This window comes from Manacus candei, unplaced genomic scaffold, assembly GCF_025592945.1.
Source record: "Manacus candei isolate 608988 ecotype Guabito, Panama unplaced genomic scaffold, ASM2559294v1 h1tg000023l, whole genome shotgun sequence".
NCBI lineage: Eukaryota > Metazoa > Chordata > Aves > Passeriformes > Pipridae > Manacus > Manacus candei.
This window is the reverse complement of record NW_026138071.1, coordinates 14946219-14966729: the sequence shown is the minus strand read 5'-3', so window position 1 is coordinate 14966729 and position 20511 is coordinate 14946219. Positions and strand designations below refer to the sequence as shown.

At 36.1% G+C, this 20511-nt stretch overlaps 1 protein-coding gene across 7 annotated transcripts in view; it reads right to left on the bottom strand.

Annotated features, from left to right (window-relative positions):
• OSBPL6 (oxysterol binding protein like 6) overlaps positions 1-20511 on the bottom strand; it is a 97175-nt gene that overhangs the window by 14308 nt on the left and 62356 nt on the right. For 4 of the 7 annotated variants that reach the window (XM_051787829.1, XM_051787831.1, XM_051787830.1 and 1 more), the window contains 13 exons: positions 20095-20227; positions 19559-19662; positions 18634-18726; positions 13735-13809; positions 9370-9535; positions 8294-8424; positions 6204-6311; positions 3874-4011; positions 2925-3012; positions 2476-2729; positions 1968-2105; positions 1560-1623; positions 898-976 (listed from right to left, as the gene is read on the bottom strand). In XM_051787829.1, the coding sequence (XP_051643789.1) occupies positions 898-976; positions 1560-1623; positions 1968-2105; positions 2476-2729; positions 2925-3012; positions 3874-4011; positions 6204-6311; positions 8294-8424; positions 9370-9535; positions 13735-13809; positions 18634-18726; positions 19559-19662; positions 20095-20227 (1571 nt within the window). The remainder of the gene's footprint in view (positions 1-897; positions 977-1559; positions 1624-1967; positions 2106-2475; positions 2730-2924; positions 3013-3873; positions 4012-6203; positions 6312-8293; positions 8425-9369; positions 9536-13734; positions 13810-18633; positions 18727-19558; positions 19663-20094; positions 20228-20511) is intronic. The other 3 variants (XM_051787835.1, XM_051787832.1, XM_051787833.1) reach the window with 2 other exon arrangements.

The window sequence follows — 20511 nt, the reverse complement described above, 5'->3', positions numbered from 1 at the left end:
CTGGGTACATTATTAATCCTCCTTAGAGAAGCTCACCTAAGCTCCCGTGCAGAGAACTGCAGAATGGTGGTATGAACCACAAATCAAGACATTATGAACCACTGACGCCCTGCATGGAATATTCACTGTCCTCACAGTAAAGTGCTTTGGCCACAATTCCTCTAGGGGTAGGATGGTGTCTCACAGACCAACATATGGCTGAATTGAGGTTATAAGCTGACAATATAAATAAATCACAAACAGAACAAAATAAATATGAAAAGAAGGTCAAGGAAAGGAAGGAAGCCAGGAGCACATTGGTGCATCATCCCTTTCCCTCTGTAACAACTATCCAGAGCCAGAGGATCTCTAACGTCAAACAAGAATAAAATGAGGGTATTATTATATTGTGCAAAGCACATTGTCCATCAGAGCTTCAGTCTTACCTGCAGTGAAACTACTACTTCTCACTACTCTGCCAACATCTGAAGAACATGCTTTAGTTTATCTACATTTTGAAAAAAGGACTTATATGGCCACTAGTGGTTGTTCTGACGGAACACTTAGCAACACAGAGCTTTAGGACAGTGCTAGCTGCTGACAGTCCTATACAGCAGCCTTGTTCACTACTGCACATATAAAACATGGGTTCTCTCTCCTGAAACATTTCTATCCCACTCTCTCCATGGCTTTCTAGAGAGTTTGCATATTTTTCCTACAAAAAATGAAATGGATCTTCAGGTTCAAAAATGCTTCAGTAACCCCACCTGAACACTAAGGAGACATTTGAGCCAGGCACTAACCCTCACCAGTACAATTCATGTGATGTCTGTATACCTTTTCCCCCATATTCACAAGGCAGTACAGATTAGATTCCAGCAAAGACTGAAAACAAAAGGAGAGAGGACAGTAGCTTACTTTGGAAGAGTCACATTCAAGGTTCCAACTGGCAGAATTTCCATTGATTTCCCCCAGAATTTGTTTTTCCACCTGATATCTGAGTATAATAGTGAAAGATTTAAAAAACTAAAATGACCAAAGTCTCCCCCTTGCAGTGATCAGTGTGACACGAGAGATGATCTGTGCTAGACCACCCAGTTCAAAATAGGACAGTAGACAGTATCAATTTGCCATGATAATACAAAACAGAAAAACTAAAGATAAGTTTAATTTTCTTCTAGGAATCATGTCTGTGCTACATTATTGTCAAATCCCTCATGAAGACATTCAATATAAATTAAAGGTATATGTCAATAGATACAAGGAAAAAAAAAGAGTTATTTGTTCAAATGTGTAAAAAGAACCGCTTGCATTTATAAGAAATAATAACTTTCTTGGTAAAAAGCTTTTAAACAGAAAAGTAAAAACAGACTGCAAATGACAAGGGAAGTTGTAACACATCTGCTCACTCTTAAGAATGAGAATTTGGAGTGAAATCAGAGCATCAGTTTATAATATGTTACTTCAAAAATAAGCAGAGAAATTTTGAGTAAGTTCCAAACGCAAATCTCAGCTTGTAAAGACAATGCTTTTACTTGACAATCAAAAAGGAGTTACGCTTCTAAATTAAAAAAGTATACCTTGCCAAAACACGAAGTTCTTTGATTCACAGTGACAGGCTGAAATTGGAGGATGGTGGCTAACCTGGAAAACAGTTTGGCTGAGTTAAAAACATTTCATTTTCATTCCTGAGACAGTACAATTGTTATTGAAATATGAAAATACTAAATAGCCCCCACTCTTCATAGCCTATGTGTCTATGAAAACACAGACAACTTAAATGTTTGTACTTAAAACAGTTCCTTGCGATTACTATAAAAACATATACCTTCTAGCATTTAATGAAACTCACTCATACTAACAATATTTATTTACTGCTAAGAAAGTAAACCATTCTAACTAGAAATAAAAAATGATATTATTCTATAAAAATGAAGAAACCAAAATATTAATCTAAATGAGAGTTTCTATCAAGAAAAAAGTTTTACCTGCTCTGAGAAAAATCTAAATCCTTTGTCTTCTCTAATACATTCATAAGTTTCTCCAAGCACAGGGTTAAATGGCTTGCTTCCTGCTCTAAAGTAGGTAGAGGCATAGCCTGACGCTGCAAAAGCAGCTATGAGAACCTGTGAAAATACAGACAAGCACGTGAGAATAGGCAGAGATTCTTGTGTACATGCCATTACTATATGGTATCACACAACTCAAATCTACCCAGACTGAAAATTGGATTAACGAAGCATGCCTGAGAATGAAGCCATGCATCCCAGCCAAAACTAGCATAAACTGTATTCCTTTTGTTGATATAATTTCTTTTTATTCATGGCCTCATTCAGTCTTTCAACAGTCCCTTAAAACTACAATTTGTACATGACACGTTTTCTACCTTCGACCAGGTCTGTTCTGCGAAGAGAGAGCAAGAGAGGACCCTGCCTGGACCTCCATTCAACAACTCCCTTTTCAATACAGACAGAAGTGCTACACTAAATTTATTACCATGCGTTCATAAGGATCATCTGTTTCAGCAGCCTTGTCTAAGAGTTCACTGTATTCCAGCTCTTCACAAAGATGCTGCAAGGTATTCAGAGGTTCATTTAGCTCAACTGGCATGGATACTTTGGAAAGATCTTTGCCAATGTTATTTCTCAAAATATTCCACAGATTGATGTTACTGGTGTCAGGGCTGGGAGCTGGGAGACAAGTTCTCCGTCCATTTCTGAATGCGCCTCCTGTTAGCTCACCATTAAGAACTGGGAAGGGAAAAAAATATTATCATAAGAAAGAACCAGATTAAGAAAAATAGACTTCTCCATCGAACCAATTCATTGCCAGAACAAGCAAGCCCAACTTCACTGTTTTCAGCTGAGTTGGTCTTGTACAGACATGCAGTAATTCTGGTACATGAACACAGCAAATGTGATTTTCCAAAGTTTGAAACACTATACTTTGCCGAGAAATGTTGTCTGCAACACTGGTGTTGTCCTCAGATATATTGTCACTCACATCACTGATATAAGATTCATCATCAGAAGCCTAAAACATAAATAAAATATCAATTAACTCAAATACATATAAAATATACTGCCAAATTAGACAAAAATAGTAAACTGAAACACAAATATTCAAAGAAATAATCTGTACTCAATTAGAGCTTTTAACTAAATCAGCTGGATGTTTCAATCAGCCCATACTGCCGATGTACTAAAGGTGTCAAAACAAATGCTACATTCTCCTCATGTTTCTGACTTTCTTACTATGAAGCCAAAACCAAATATTAAATTTGCAAAAGGTGGCTTCAAGTGAGATCAAAGATGAACAAAAAATTGAGAACATAATGTGCTAGGGATGGAAGGTGAGAAGAGAGAGTCCAATTTGTGCTCTTTAAAAAGAAGCAAATGATAAAACGCAGCTTCTGTTTCAGAAAAAAATTATATAAATATCAACCTATCATTTTGCAAAACAAGAATTACACTGGTGTTAGGACTGGTTTTAAGAATTGTTTTAAACAATAATTTTTTCCAGAAATACTACTTTTTTGTCTATTTCTCTCATTACAGAGATTATGTGTATAGTAGAAGACTGTTGTTTGGGGTTTTTTTTAAGAATATTTTAGAATCTAAATTTAGTTGACTGCATAGTCAGACATAACTGTTCCTGTCCGTGTCATCCTTACGTGGAACTAGAAAGGACATGCTCTGAATATAAGCTACTGATACAAGTAACTTTCAACTCAGTTTTACACTTCAGGGAACATCTGCACCTCGTCAGATGGTAGTCTCATGTTTATTTATCTATATCTTCCAAGTAGTATTATATAAAAAAAAGTAATTCAGTAGTGGTAGCAATACCTAAATCTGTCCAACAGCAAAGCTGCAGTGTGCTGTCACAGCCTACCTCATTTTCTGACGAGCTGGCAGATAAAAGCACTTCCTGTGCATCAAAGAACTCTGAAACAGATTCAGACATAGAGAGCCTGCTTTCATTAGAAACTTGCTGAGACAGTGGCAAACTGACATGAATTTGTTCACCTGGCTGTAAATAAAGCACAGAAAAGTAAAATTATTATTTCTAACATACAAGAAATATGCATAGAAGGTGTAAATCACCTGACTAATTTTTTTATGCCAAATATAAGCACAGAGAGTAAAGACAGCATTTTAGTAGTACTGTGTGTGTACCTAACAGAGGAGACTAAGAATTACAAAACAAAGCGCATTTTGAACAGAGAGATACATGTCCTCATTTGAGGCCTGCTCAGCATCTACTGCTAAGTTTTAGTAGCATGAAATTGCAGATTTAATTCTCTGTTGAAAGGAATGATTTTGTGGACAATAGCTGGATTGTGTCAACAAGTTCAAACATGAAATTCAGATGAAAGGACACCTGGTTATAACAAATTACATCACTGGGACCTAGCCTTGATACAACCAAAATTTGAATATAAATTTTTATAAGGTCAGGGAGTGATAAGTTACTTTCCAAATAAACGACCTGGTGAACCAGTTTAGTAACAATGGTTGTCATGTCTGAATATTTAGGAGGATGGGTATAATATATATTTGTGAGCTTTTATTTCATGTTTGTACTCCAAATCTCATCTGAATTATGCCATTAACACTGACTCAATACTACTAAAGGGAACAAACTCTCTATGGCTATCGCATTAAGGAAAATTAAGATTCTCTCCCTGTATCATTTTATGAAAGGATCTGCTGCTGTGGAGGGAAACAGGCTTCTGACTTAATCCCTTAATTTATACAGCATGTTGTTTCTGGGAGATAATACAGATGAAACTACTGAAGCCCTTCTAAACACAGTTAACTCTTCAGATTGCAACTCAATCCCCATTAATCTTATTCCAGATGTCCTGCATATGGTTTTGTAGACATCTTAATCCAGTAGCCTTAATACAGTTACCTCAAAATGCACTAAGAAAAGAAATCACAAAAAACTCCCATAAACAAAGCAAGAGGTCAAAACCCATTTCTTTTTCATTGGGACTTATAAGCTTGTAGATAGTTTGTGATGTTGGATGAATTACAATGAAATTAGAAGTAATTTCATTGTAATCTTTACAGGGAGTGATTAAAATTTTGAAGTTTTGTATAAGCTAGAGGGACTTGGAGAAATACACATGCTTCTACCTGAAAAAGATGCTTATATGGGAATTATCTACACACTGCAAGATTATACATATACAAAACAATCAACAGAAGAACTGAATGAGAGATCTGGAAACCTCTTTGAAAAGCTCCTTCAGTCAGGCACACTTCTACCAGGACAACAATGTACATCTGAAAAAGAAACAGCTAACCAACAAAAAATACAAAACAGAGGAGATGGCCATTGCCTAGAACTTCACTGCAGATTGCTGTGCTGTGGCACCACTTCACTTCTGTCTTCTGTTGCCTATCTCCAGCATGCTGGTTTCTTGGAAAAATTGTTTGGATGCTTTCAAAAAGCAAATTAACAAAAGTAATTTGAAAAATATTTTAACCTTTCTTTCTTGTTGGAAGAAATAATTAGGAGACAAGAGTATGTTAATTAAAATGGCATATGCATAAAAAAATAGTAGAAATGACAAATCAAAACCATTTTGTTAAAATCAAGCAGAATGGTTGTCAAAGTAACCATATTAATTGTAATATATTACAGCTCATAAATTCAGATTTGTCATGAGGGAAGCGTGCTGTTATTAATACAAATGTTCGCTAATCTGTTGAGCAAAACAAGAAAGACTAGATGTTGCAAGCATATTACTGTAGTGCTTGGTTCATAGACTGAACCTTTTGATTTTAGCAGTACCACTCAAGATACTTACAAAATGTCAGGTCCTTTAAGGAATTGCAAAATAAGGCCTTTAAATACTAAACTGTTCTGTTGATTTGGCAAGAAACTGATATACAGAATTGGTTAGGTACTGTGTGTTACATTCAAATACAGTAAAACCTCACTAATTCCCACAGCCAACAATTAATATTCCAAAACTGGAGTCCTTCTCTCTTCCTCTAAAGAGATCAAGCTGAGTTCTTTCATAAGGTCTGACATATGCAAAACAAAAGACAGAAGTTTTATTTTATGTAAGGAAATATAACCTGATTTCTTCTACGAATGAACACTTGCCAATCTGAAAAACTCTATTATTTGTCAGGTGTGTTTAAGCTATCAGTGAGAATTAGCAAGGTTTGTTTGTACTCTAAATCCATTAAAGGCCAAAGTCTTACCTCATCAGGACTAGGGATAATATTTACACTGACAACCTGATCACAAATAACAGATTCTGAATGTATTCTGTTCAAGCGACTCCTTAGTTCAGCATTCTGGTTGAGAGCCTTAAAATAAAAATTGCACATTTCATTTAAAATTAAAATGTAAGCATTAAAGACCAAAAAAAAAAGAAAAAAAAAAAAAAGAAAAAATCTTCTTCCCCGCAATTTCCTAAGAATCACAGAACCTCCTTTCTTCCACTTATAGAGAGATACCTATTTTGAGATCCTCTCTAACATGATTTAATCTTTGGTTACTTTGCCTTCAGTGATTTTCAGGAAACAGGGGGAACAGATGTTCTCCCACAGTGTAACACTGGCATTCTACCTTAATTCTTTAGATGGCTCTTTGGCAGGTGTACTGGTGGGTTATGTACATTATGGAAGTGGGGAGCGAATACAGCAAGAAAGAGTGAAACTGCAGAACAACAAACAGGAACTACCCACAAAATACCCCAAGAGGCAATCTGGGCTTACAACTGTACAGCCCCTTCCAAATCAAGGTTGTCAGCACTTAGAACCTGAAAACAGAACTTGCTTCATTCCTGGTAAAATCAACACAACTGCTAGTATCATTGTCTGCCCGTCCAGATCAATTTTATAGATTTGTTTTTGAGTACTTATTTCAAACTACTGATCCATTACAGTGTCACAAATACGAACAGAATTAGGCTGATATCTGATGATTTTTCTCCTATTTTAAAGTCCGACCTAGATTATAAATTTGGAAAGATTCACATGCAAGATTCTGAAATCCAGAAAAAGTAGAATATGCTACATATCTAGAACATGAACTGGCTTAACCTCAGCACTGAGGACCATAGAAAAGAACAGAAAGACAGGCTGTTTTAGTAGACAAAGACTATTATGATGAAGTAAGAATCTTGTTCTATCTCCCCCTAGTGCAGACTCAGGAAGAAACTGCATGAATGTACTGAGACAAAGCAGGACCAAAGTAAAACAGGTAAATTTAAACTGTGACTAAACAGCTTAAATTACCCAATTTTGCTTTGTTCTGAAACAGTCTGGGCGTGCTTAAAGTTGCCATCTACCAGGAAGGGAAGGCGATGACTTAACAGCAGCCTGGCAGTAGCTTCTTAAACTGCTCAAACCTGGTCATGAGACTGGACAATCTGAGTCACAGTCAATTTTCCATTTATTCTCCATTAAGACTATGAACTAATGTGTGACAGTGACTTCTAAATTAACACTGCAGGCCAGGACCTAGAAGAAAACCTGTTTCCTTTTTTTTTTAATACAAGTTGCTAATAAATCCCCGCAGGTCTTAGTTAATTTGTATTAATTACCAGAAATGGTTATCCTTACCTCTTGTCCTTAACCTTTTCTTATTACAACACACAGTAATCAATCTGCATAACATGATATGTGTCTGTAGCTATATCTATAAAAAAGTTTGTCTTTAAACCTCTGCTCATATTCTTGCAGATGCAGTCCTCCATACAGATCCAGCAAAAGCTTTTATGCTCCATTGACAATGAATTAAAAAATTTGAGCTATTTGGTAACGTGAGGACTTATTGTTGCTTTACTCCTTCTCCCCCACTAAAGCAAATTGTAATTTTTCCTTTAGCTTAAGTGGGAGAGATGCTGGACAGTAAGAGGCGTGTATCTGAAAATTCAATTTACCCATCTTGTAACCCAAGATTCCTGGTGCAGTTAGAGACAGGGACATATAAAACAAATCTGACAACATACAGTCAAAATTTAAAACTTAATTATGAAAACAAGAATATCTCCTTGGCTGTGCTGGAAATAGCTCCAGGAGAGATATCTAGCATTTGTATAAAAAGATTTGGTGCTTTTTCTTTACTTTGGAAAACTGTAACAGATACATACTTACACAAACAAATTATATCCTTTACCTCCACATGCACTGAGGTTAGAGCAATGTCATAAAAGAACACATCATAGTTCTAGTCAAGAACTTAGCTTTTTCTTGGCTCCTTTTACCTCAGGAAATGGCTAAAATACAAAAGAAATAGTGCATCTGGCAAGCTAGATGTGCTCAAAATGAAATTAAGAACATACCTGAGAGAGGGACTGTCTGAGGTGTGCTATTTGAGCATTGTGGCCTGTAAGATCCTGCTCAGAAACAATCTGCTTAAGCTTCTCCTTCTCTATAGCTATGCTGTTAAAGGCAGACTTCAAAAGAGAATGCACTAAGCAAAAAGAGAAAAATAAAACAAGTGTTTTCTTGGTTACAGAAATCACATTGACATCTATTACAATATTTCAGCAATAAAGACAGCGAGTGAGACTTCCTTCCCACAATTATGGACACTTGAAACAAGGATCTGAACTTCAAGTATTCCATGCCAAATTAAGTACAAACACTTACAGCTTGTGATTGTAATGTGCACACATAAGTCACCTAGGAATATTCTTGGTACTGAACATATGGAAAGGTGCATATTTGGGAAAACTGTTTCCAATGTGTGTTCTTTTCTTTCTGGTTTTTATTTATATGTTTTAGAAAAACAGAAAAATCAGTTCTGCTAAGACTTAATATTGCACTAATAAAGAGGATTACTTGGTCTTTAAACAGATTTTAAACTTTTTTAAGATGTCAGTCTCACATTTTTTCTGTGCTTGTTATATAACAGATAGCAAACTGATAACAAACCCTCTTAAAAACAGTATTTTTCAGTTTGTAGGAGCATTCATTTACTGACAATAAAAGGGCATTTCTAAAGTACATTCCCTTACATTTTCCATTGTTTCCACCGACATAGAAAATATTGCACAAAAATGAATTGCACAACATTATGTGTAGCAGTGACATTCTGATTCATCTTTGGGGAGAAAGAAAGTATTTTATTGAGAAAGAAAATGGTTGCAAGTTCAGTCACATATTTAAAGGATGCATACAGTAGTTCAGAAGACCTGTAAAACAATCACATCAGATAGAGAGTTTACCTATCTCTATATCTATGACATTCATGGAAAATATAACACATTGTCTTTATGTAAGCCACCTGACCAGCTAAAAATTCTTACACATTATCATCTAATGCAGATGAATGCCCTGGTCATAACTAAGTGAAGGCAATAAAGAAACACAACAGAGAAGCACATTACAGGAAAGGCTTGACATTTCCAGTTACCTTTTTGTGCCATCAAGCAGAATTCTTCTTGAAGCTTCATGTACTCAGCAGAGCACTCCAGAGGGTCTGTTACATGGCTTGGGGGAGCCTGAAACTCAATGTCTGCACAAAGGTTGGGATTGGATGAATGCAATCGAATGGGTGACATTGTAGCACTGAAAGGGACCTACAGCAAGAAACAGTGAAGAAATACTGTATAAGGCATAACCAAACTTTTGACTCTGTTGAAGCAAAATATAAATTTCTTCTGAAAAGACTTAGTTCAAAACGTGAAGAACATGGTGAGAGTGAACATGTAACTTTTTACTCTCTTAAATCTCAACACAGTTGATGCAGAATTCTCTTGAAGTTTTTCACTGTAACAGACAAAAGGCAACCTAAATACAAAGCTAACAGCTAATGGTGGAGCATTTAAATTCTAATGTTTCAAAAATGGACAATTTCCTAATGCTTAGAAGATTACTGGAAAATTGAACCATGAGACATGCTCCTCTATATTTGAACATTTGAGAGTACATGTAGATGACAGTTGTTACAATACCAACATTTGAAGTATGCAAGTTCCTCCACAGACCTAGAAACAGGATATAACATTATCAAATATATCACTGAAGTTTTTCAAAACTACTGGTAAGTCTTTAGCTGAAACTCATTGTAACGGCAACTATGAAGACGGAAAAAGCATACAGTCTTTCTATTTTCTTTCAAACTAAACAAATAAACAACAAATAAAATGAAAAATCCACCTGATTTTCATTTAAAGCGCATGAACCATAAACAAATGCAGAGGGATATGGTTTAGTAAGATGGATTAAAGAATTTAGCTTATTATCATTTCCACTTCTCTTTCTCCTATACTTTTCAGGTACAGTAATAAAACAAGAATTTCTGAGTTACATATATATGTATCATGTATTGAGCAGCTACCTGTATGCTACATATGTAGTATATGGCTACCACTGTTATATATGTGATGTGTGTGTGAGCATATGTTGTATTTTATTTTTATGTTACCATTTACACACATTTGTATGAAAATCAGGCCAAGAACCCAATTTTCAAATGTAAATGCAAAGGAAAGGCATGCAGAACTAAATTCTGTTACTTAAACTTTAAGCACTTTTTAACATAGTAAGCACTGTTTAACACATTAAATCTAATTCATTTCATCACATTGATCAAATATCAAGAATTTTCACACTGCAGCCCAATGTAATTAATCAAATATGAACAATGAGGCCAAAATATAAAATGTCTCTTCCAAGGCATGACAAAGAGCAGCAGACAACATAAAAAGTCATATTACTAAGAATTTTTATCAACAGATTAGTTCTATACTGCCATTAGTGGTTGAACTTGGTACCTTGTTATTTGATTAGACTGGGGAATGGTTTTATCAATCCCTTCCTGTAAAAGCTGTATATGTTTTAGATTTCTGATTCTCCAATGTAACCCTCAAAATCCTGTGGGATCTATTCATCATGCCAGTCATGAGCATATTCTGTGAAATACCATTTTCCACTCTGTTCTTCCTCAATTTCCAGATATATATAAAACATTAGCTTTGTGGCACCTATCCAATATAAGGTTTATTCCTTCTCTCGTGTATTTTGAGTTATAGTTATATCAACAAAGTAGGTAGTTTTTACTGGACCTCATTTTAGCCTCATATCAAGAAGATTTCATTAACAGGAGATGTATAGAATAAATTCCTTCCATTTGTACTGGATATTTAACCCATTATCTTCTTTGCAAGCACCAGACTGTCTCTTTTAAGAGCCCAGGAAAACTAGGTTAACAGACTACTGTGGCTAAATGTAGGTTAATTTCAAATTTCCTTTAAAAAACCTTTCCTCTTCTTAAATCGGAGAGCATGTTCCAGAACCTTCTGATGGAGAGCACTGCAAAGGTGCTCCAGGTGGCTCCAGGAGGGCAGAGTAGCCCTGATACCTCTGTGTGTGTGGAGCATGTACCTAACCCTTCAGACCATCCAGAAGGCAGGAAAGAAGCTGATCCCAGCTATAACGCAGGAACTTGAGGGAGAGTCCTCACAGCCCCATGTGCCTGTGGGGATGGGTCAGGCTGCCCCAGACCCACACAGACTAGCAGAGCTGCAGGCAGGCTGCCCACACGTGGTGGGGGGCTCTTTAGTCACTCTGTGATGAATCTGGCTGAAGAGATCTGCTTTAGATTCATCATTTCTGCCTCATACCTCAGCTGGGCAGGCTGAAAAGGACTCTTTCTGAAGTGAGGTTTACTGGAAAAAAATATTTTAATTTATGTCCTAGAAGCAGAATTTACATGTTCTACGTGCAAGAAATATACATTCACATGACAGAGATAAGTAGCTGCCTTGCTGACTGCTTTAAATGCAAGCACCAAAAATACTGAACTATTGATTGACATGAACTCTCCTCATATGCATCTTTTAGAAAAGTTTCCAACTTACTTTCTATAACAGATGAAAAAACCCATATTAAACAAAAATTTTCATTCTCTTGCATAGGCAAGAGTACAAAAACCACTGCCAACATATTTCTCTTACCCTTTTTCCCTTGCACTGACGTGTTTTCTCTCTATATTAATGGTGACTTGATTCTTACTTTATAACCCATTCACATTTTGGTTGTTTTTTATTGTTGTTGTTTTGAAAGTTTTTAAAAAAATATTTAGCCTCTTGATGCATGACTGTAGTTTCCTTCATACACACCCTTCCAGACATGACCTCAGATGAACCTTGTCCTAACTTCCTGCTTTATGCCAGAGGCGTAATACCCACTCATCCATCACCTTCTTCAGAATTATGTTTTAATGTAGGAACAGACTGTTCCTGGTGGAGTGGGTTGTAAGGAAAATGTCCTCTTTCTGCTGTGCATTTAACTGATATAATTCTGTGTCCCTCGGTCTATGCACACAGAGATGAGAGAGAGACTGGGACAGACGAGCACTTTGCTGCATCAGCCAGGAAGAACACACCATGGCCACAAATGCTGTAACAGCTGCAGAGTCATTTTGGTGCCTCTAGTCTTCCATCCTCCTGTGCTTTTTCCAGTTACTCCAAGACCTCCTTCAACTGGTCCTCACTTCACCTGCAGGTAACAACTCACCAATTCCCTGTACCCTTAATGCCTTCCAATCAAAGTCCGGTTGTATTTGTCCACTGAAGCACTCTTTAGGTAAGGAGTACAACCCTTACCAATGCTGTTTAACTACTGTTGAACCTACTGGTTAGAGCCTCCCACCAACTCAGCTGCTCAGCCAAGTAAATCAGGAATCGGGCTGATTTCTGTGCTATGCAGGGAGACTGATGAAGTCAAAATAGCAATCCATTATTGCACAGAGTGTTCAGCATCAACTGATTAGGGAGGAATAAACTTAAATGAGTTAATCTGGAAACTGGAGAAACACTGATTTCTAACATGCTTTTTAGGAGGGCATAGCAGTAACTGAGTTTGCAGTTCAGGTAGCAGAAGCTGAAGATAGGCTTAAACAGAGACTATGTCTGATTTAGGGGATTTTAGCTATGGCCTGGAACAGCAGACCCTGGAATACTTTAGCCTGGTAAAGATATTCACCGCTTGGGCTTGATAAGAGATATGCATTTAAAGCTCATTTCAATCTTTGGCTGCACAGAGTCTTCCCTATCTAGCTGCTGTACTATTTAGTTGATGGATTAGTACTAATGTCTATACTGTGCATTCCTAATGAGTATTTTCTTGATAAAGCAGCAGCTGAAGATATACTTTGGATGCTAATTTGATTTCACAAACGGGACTTCCCCCACCTAATTCCCAGTCCCTGTATTGATTTTATAGCTCCATACTTTCTGTCAAAGACTTAGAGAATTAGCAAAACCAAATACAGACACTGAAGTAGTAATATGACTTTTTGGGATTATGGAATGTAAACAGAAAGTGTCTCAAAAGAAAAGGCTAACCTTATATTACTTATAAAATTAATAAAATTTTATAATTCCATGGTTGTTTGTAACAAATCTCCTTGATTCTGCTGTCTTGTCTATAGACTGTCACAACAATCTTTAGCAGAACTTGATCAATTTTTTATACTATTTTATAGTATATAGCAGAGTATGTCAAAGACATGTTCAAATAGGGCAGGGCCTGAGTCTAACTGTCACTTGCACTTGCATAAAGGAGGAGGGACATGTACCATGTAAACAAGCTCAGACCCACATTTATGGAAATAATTTCTGTTGGGCCTGACCACTCCTAAGGAACTCAGCTAAAAGTGGGTAGCACAGACACCTCCAAAAAGTGCAAGAAACATTTTCATAAGCTTATTACACAATCAAGTTATACAGCTTCCCATCTTTAGAGCTATCCCTTGATTTTTAAATCCACTCACTGTTGTAGCCACTGCAGCTGCCAGTCTCTGCCGGCGTCGTGTTGTGCTGAACTGGCCCTTCGGTGCCGGCCCTTCCTGACAGTGAATGCAAGAAGAGAAGGAAGTAGAAAAAGAGAAGGGAAGGGGTGATGGGACACAGGAAAATGAAAGGTGATCAGAAAAGGGAGAGGGAGAGTCTTTAAGTGGGTTTCAATTTTGTTAACTCTTATGGCCTACCCATGTTGAGGACATATCATGTGATTTCAGTTGTGTATGCCAGAGACATAAAAAGCTCAGTACTTCACTAAAATTATCTGTGGATGAGTTGGACTGCAGTGCACTCACTAAGACTACAAAAAAAAAAAATCTATTAGCATTGCCATTCAGAGTCATAAGGCAATAATGGAATAAGAAAACAAAAAGGATGCTGTGGCATGACAGAAAAAGAAACAAACCCCAAACTCCTTCTGGGGGTCACTAGACCATCTAGAAGATGAATTCTGAAAGAGATCACTTTGCATTAGTGGAAGTGCATAAATTGTGGTCATTGAAGATGCATGCATCTCAATGGTAGAACTTTTCAGTGTGTATGTTATATAGTGAGCTTGCTTATGTAAACATTCCTATGCATAGCTCTAGCATTTCCACATCCATCCTTGAGTCTACTGACTCATTTTCTCCACATATCACTTTTTTGAGTTCCAGCTACTTTTCCCATACATTATTGCAGACTTGGCTTCTGAAGCAATGCAAAACCTCAGATAAAGCAGCAGAAATGAAAACTAAGTATTCCAACAGCTACTTTGTTTTCTGTATGCCTAACTTGTGCCTCATCCTGCTTAATTTCACTTTCATTTTCTTAAGAAAATTCATCATGGTAGATTAAAGTCAAGCAAGTAATTATCTAATGCAGAAAAGCTCCACACCCATCAAAAAGTCATTCTATTTAACCTCTAGTCAAAATGTCGTTATTTTGAAGTCATTTTAAGATTTTGGAAGACTAGAAAATACACCTTTCTGCTTTTAGAAAACAATTCTCAATTCCTTTACCTTTTTATTCCTCTATATCTTCACCTATAGCCACTTCAGGATTTTTAGATCTAAATACATTTTTGCTTTTTCTGAAAGCTGCCTGGGGACCGTATAAATAACGATGGTATAGATAGACTGGATACATGGACACACGCTAAAGAACAGGATACTGTATTTCAGTTATTAACTGAACTGTCTTGCTTCTCTAACATTCCCACTGGTAGGGCTGCTGCATCTGAGAATGGCCTAACACTTCACCCTCTGACTGATACTAGTGGCAATGCTACTGACAAGTGGAAGAGTTGTCTAATGATCACAGTAAGAGAAGACTTCAGGTGTAGTATATAATTCTGACATTGAAAAAACATGTACATAACCTCTAAAATACTGAGTATAAACTTCATTAAGCAGAGAACATATCGTATGCATAATGTAAAGGTCTTTGTGCTCTACAGAAATATGCCTATCTTGTGAATAAGAGCTTGGAAGAATATTCTTGTTTAAATAATAGGGACATATATATGTAGAGAGAGAGAGAGATACTAATATATATACGTGCAAGATTATGAATGTAGGTATATTATTAAAATGGTGACAGTGAGCTTTACAGAACCACACACTCTTCTCAACACGATAGAAAGTGAGGTCATAATCTGAGTTACAATATAAAGGAATACTTATTTAATGAAAAAAGCAGTAACCTAGTCTGGATCTGGTTTCAGCTCTGAGCTGAAAGGCTCATTAGAACAAGATGACTTTTCAGGTTACTCCATACTATATAGCTCTCTATTACACTACTCTCCCTGGGGAAAAAAAAAAGTAAAATGAAAAAATTAGTCTTGGAACTTCACAACTTTGAGCTTTTGAGGGAAACAAAACCAGCATTTTTTTATTTGATTGCTTTTCAGTAATGTTTTTTTTTCTTCCTTCGAATATGTTTAGGCTGTCATGAGAATCATAACTTAGTCTTTTACTCAAAGGGAAAGAAATGAAAAAAAACCCCTGAAACCCCAAAATTCAGTTTTTGTACAAAAGTATCATTTGTAAAATGAATTAATACAGGTCAAATAACTTGTTGTTGCAGGCCATTTTCATAAGATTTTAAATAGGGTTTTTTAAAACCAAAATAAACTTCCTTCATAAAAGCAATCTTTCTTCAGAGAAGCAATTCATGTATTACTCTTCAGTAAAAGCCTGTAAAGCAAGCTGTTAATTCTAAACTATTTACTAAAAACAATTCTAAATCCCCAAACCTGCAAACATACATACACATGCTATGCTCAATTTTACATCAGGGAGTACCCCCACTCTAGTCACTGGGATTAGCTGTGTGAGCAAATTCAACTGCACACAGAACTGGTATATTTAATTGGTAATTATATATTTCTAAGAAACAAATCAAGCAGCTGTTCTTACAAGAAAAAATATATTTTAAATACATTATACACCTAGCATTCATACTGCAGAATGTGTTAGCAAGAATACAATGAAAGGTATCTTATTAACAAAAAATGGTAACAAGTATAATACAAAATCCAGATGGAAAAAGTCTCTCCTTGCATCTTACACAGCACATGCCAAGCCTGTAAAAATTACTCTCTCATTTCCCATTACGCACAAAGAACACACCTGTATATAAAGCTCCCTAATTTTTATGTTCCCCAGAAGGATGGCTCTCAACATCATACTATCAGAGGGTCTTTGATGGTAGTTAACAACTGCTCATTCTAAAAAAAAAAAAGGTGCAAATACTACAAATGGAATTAATATTGCAACTAGTTTAAAATTAGTATGTTACTATTAGCATTATTCCTTACAACTAATGAGATGTATGGAGACACGGGGAAAGTAACACAAGAACAGAAATTTTCTTTGTACCAAATGTCAACCATTTAATAGCAATTAATGTGTAAGCACCATGAAGAAATGATCACAAATTAGACAAAATGATTCTCAGTAGTGGATATCCTGATAAACAGTTTATAGAAAGTTTGAGTAGTCTTGAAAAAATGACCTATGAGGGAGGCCAATGAAGGTAGAAAGAAATGGGAGTTAACTTAAAGGGCACCTAGGCATCAGAGGAAATCCACATTTTAGTGGAATGGCAACACAAAACAAATTAGGAATAACACAGTGAATCAGAGTAAGGCCATCTTGCTACAGATCACAGCTTTAGACCATTCAAGAGACAGGACAGCCCTTGGAAGAATAAATAATGTGTTGAGCTCATTAAACTAGGCAAGATAATGGAGAAGCCATAAAGGATTCTTCATCTTTCATATAATTTAAAACAATTTTATTATTTCTGTTTCACTACAAATTAATTTATAAGTCAGTCAACAATAACTTAATGCTTTGCTCTAAAAAAATAAACTTTACGTTTCCAGCATTAATCTTGCCAGGAACTCATGTTGACCCAAGTTAGGCAGAGTTCATTATCAACGCAGAACGAACAGACAGACCCATGTCAAGCAGTGCTATGCACACAAACTCTCTTACATGAACCTGCAAACCACATGTATTCGAAAATTTCAGGAGCTGAGGCACAATTCCTGCCAAAGCACAAACAGCAGTTTGAGAGTCGGGTGCCAATGACAGAAGTCCAGACCAGTGCTACTTTGGTAAGGTTTAGGCAACACAAGAATGTCTTATTATTCACTATGACCCACCATAGATCATCATAAATTGACTGCTTTCATCATTTTTGTGGACAGGATTTCTCGGAGACCACTGTGGCACGAAAGAAGAACATGCAGTGGTGACTCTGACTCTTTACAGGCACCAAGTACTTGCAGGTATTTTCCTGATATTTTTATTTGCCTGTGTTATTCAGCAGCAGGGAAGAGCAGTGATCCTTCAATTGCAGGTAATAGTACATGACATCAATCACCAAAATTCCTTTGTTAATAAACCTTTTTAATCCTAAGAGATGCTTCCTTGTTCAATCTATTATGATTTGTCAAAGTATAATAGGTAGAAAGAAAAATCCCCTACAAGAGCTGCAGTGAGAAGGCTGATGCAACTACAATTTCTTCTTTCCTTAAGATTATTAATCTTAAAAAAAGTCACAGAAAACTCCTTACTGTGCCTCTAGGGGACATATTATAAGCTTTCAAAGTTTGCATGAATTTCCAGGTATTTTAATGGATCAAAAGTTGCTAACATTTATTTATTCAGTAGCAGACATCACAGTGGTGAGTGTTAGCTCCCAAAGCCAATTGAATATAGTCTTCATTATCAGTTGCTCAGTTATAAAAAAGATTAACTTCTGGATCAGACCTTGAAACACAGAACTGCCTCCAACAAAACACAAGGTAGCAATACATGCATGTTATGCTTATTGCTATTGCTTTTACCTTTCAGCTCTATGGAAGGGCGGAGTAAATTCTTTCTTCACAGAATTTATTCTTTGGTTATTCAGTTTGCTCCCTTACAGCCTTTTCCATAAGAGAAGCCTTGTGAAAATACTTATTATTGGTAATATTCCCATATAGGTCTTGACAAAGACAATTCGTGTGCTTAATATTTCATTCAGGTTTTCCGATTTTAGCTTGATGCCATCTCTTCAACTGCCCTTCTTTGCAAGTTTGATACAGAATAGCAGTATACCCATGTGGTGCGTGTCTATTGCATTTTATGCACCTTAATCGACTAATATTCAGATCCCTCTCCTTTCCCTAGATGGCAATGTTTTCATTTGAATGAAAGTAAAATCAATACTTTTCTCACTATTTCTCTAGGTTTTGCACAACAAACTGAGATTTGAGTTACTTCATCAGAAACATAAAAGACAGCACATTGACTTCCTACTTCCAGCTAATATATCATTTCATGATTAGAAGTTAATCTAAAAGTACAGTGAAAAGTAAAACATTGTGCATTCAGTACCTGAAGTTGAATTTTTGCATCTTTGCTGACACTTTTTGTTCTCCATCGTCTCGTGACCCGCTTGTCTTTCTTTGAAATATCTACACAGTTAGCCTACATTACACAAATAGTTAAAGCAACAAAGTACTATTAAGTTAATACAAGCAACATAGACAATATAGCAAGTTAGTAAAGAGTTGTAGCATTAGACAGTTACAAATTAGAAAGTAAGGAGAAGAATGCTGCTGCCAGGCCCCAAAACTGCAGCAGTGATCAGCTGTAGCTATCCTGACACTTTTGTAAACATATCATATAGTTGGTTCATTTAGCAAAATGACTGGTACGCTTTTTTCACAGGTGCACAATATTTAGGACCCGATCTTGAAATCCTCATGGATTTCTTCCGTGGTACTACTCAGACATTTTTGTACTCAAAAGAATTCAGTGAAAAAGGAGGAAAGTATTTATGATTTAGGATGTGCTGTTGCTTTCTGTCAAGAGGAAAACTCACCCTGAACTGGGAAACAGTCCAAAACTTGGGACCTTTGTACTATGCCCTCTTTTCTAGAGCATGCAACTTCGTCTTTGAGGGTCTTTGGGTCTCCAATCCTTAAAAAACTTAAAATGTTATCTTACTCAGCATAACAAAAACTCCTTAAGTACAATTGCAATTTATACATGTATTCTACTGCAACAGTTCTCAGTTTTCTTTTACAATAATTGTTTGATTTGTCCTATTTAACTCAAATAATAAATACATCTTAACTATTTTTTGTACTTGAAACAGTATTACACATGCTTAAAATAAACATATAAGATAAAAATTTCACCCAAGATTCACAATGATTTCAGAAAAACATTCTGAGTTAACAGACAACATCTCTATATTTCCCTTAACACAAGAACAAATGTTTCAGTGTAATGATATATGTTCAAGCATATTTACCTGCATGTCTGTGAAATTTGGTGCTGACTGAGTTCTCTGTAGTATTTCTAAATTTTGAAGAAGTTTACTGAGTTCCACAAGGTTAGACTGACAATGAGCAAGATCTAACAGACATAAAATAAAAATATAGTAAGTGCTTCAGTTCAGACATATTTTTTTTTGCCATTGTTAGCACGTTATTGCAATAAAGAAGTTAAAAGTCCAAATCCCTTGTAGTAAGGCATCTAAGTAACAATTTTATTTTTAGAGATGTTGAACACTCATTATTTCTACAGGAGTCAACAAGTCTGGATCTCAAAAGTTGATCATATTTGAACAATGACATCCATTAAAAATAACAGATTAATTAAGATAAATTTTAAAAGTGACATCTCAAAATATGCAAAGTTCCCACCACAAGCATTTAATTACCTGAAGAGCTACTTCACATGCATGTAAAGATGTAACTTAAGCACTTCACGGACTTGACTCTTCCTTATTATGTATCAACAAGAAGTTTTAGTGAAAGAACAAGGCATGAAAAGGTAAAGTCTAACCTTCTGCACATCTGTCCATTTCTTCAGAGTCCTGCAACCAGGCTGCTACTTTACTCTGACCAGTAGTGCAAGTGACAGGAAGGCTGTTACTGCAAGGTATAGGAGACTGCCAGGGGTAGTTATTTTGTTGCACCTAAAGCATAATAAAATGCTTAAATTTACTGCTGCTATGCTGCTTTGTCAGTGTAATCACCACACTATTCCAGAACAGAAATCAAAATAAGCATTGTGTTTTCAGTGACATCTGTGATTTGGTTTAGAGTTCCCCAAGACGCAGATTTTTCTGAATAGGAGAACCAAACCAAGAACCTCACAAGTGAACTGTGTTTGCTAACCACTGGTCAGAAAAGCTGTTGCTTAAGAAGAAGAACATTATCAATCAGCAAAGAGACAGGTCTCTATCTGATGACAAAGGCA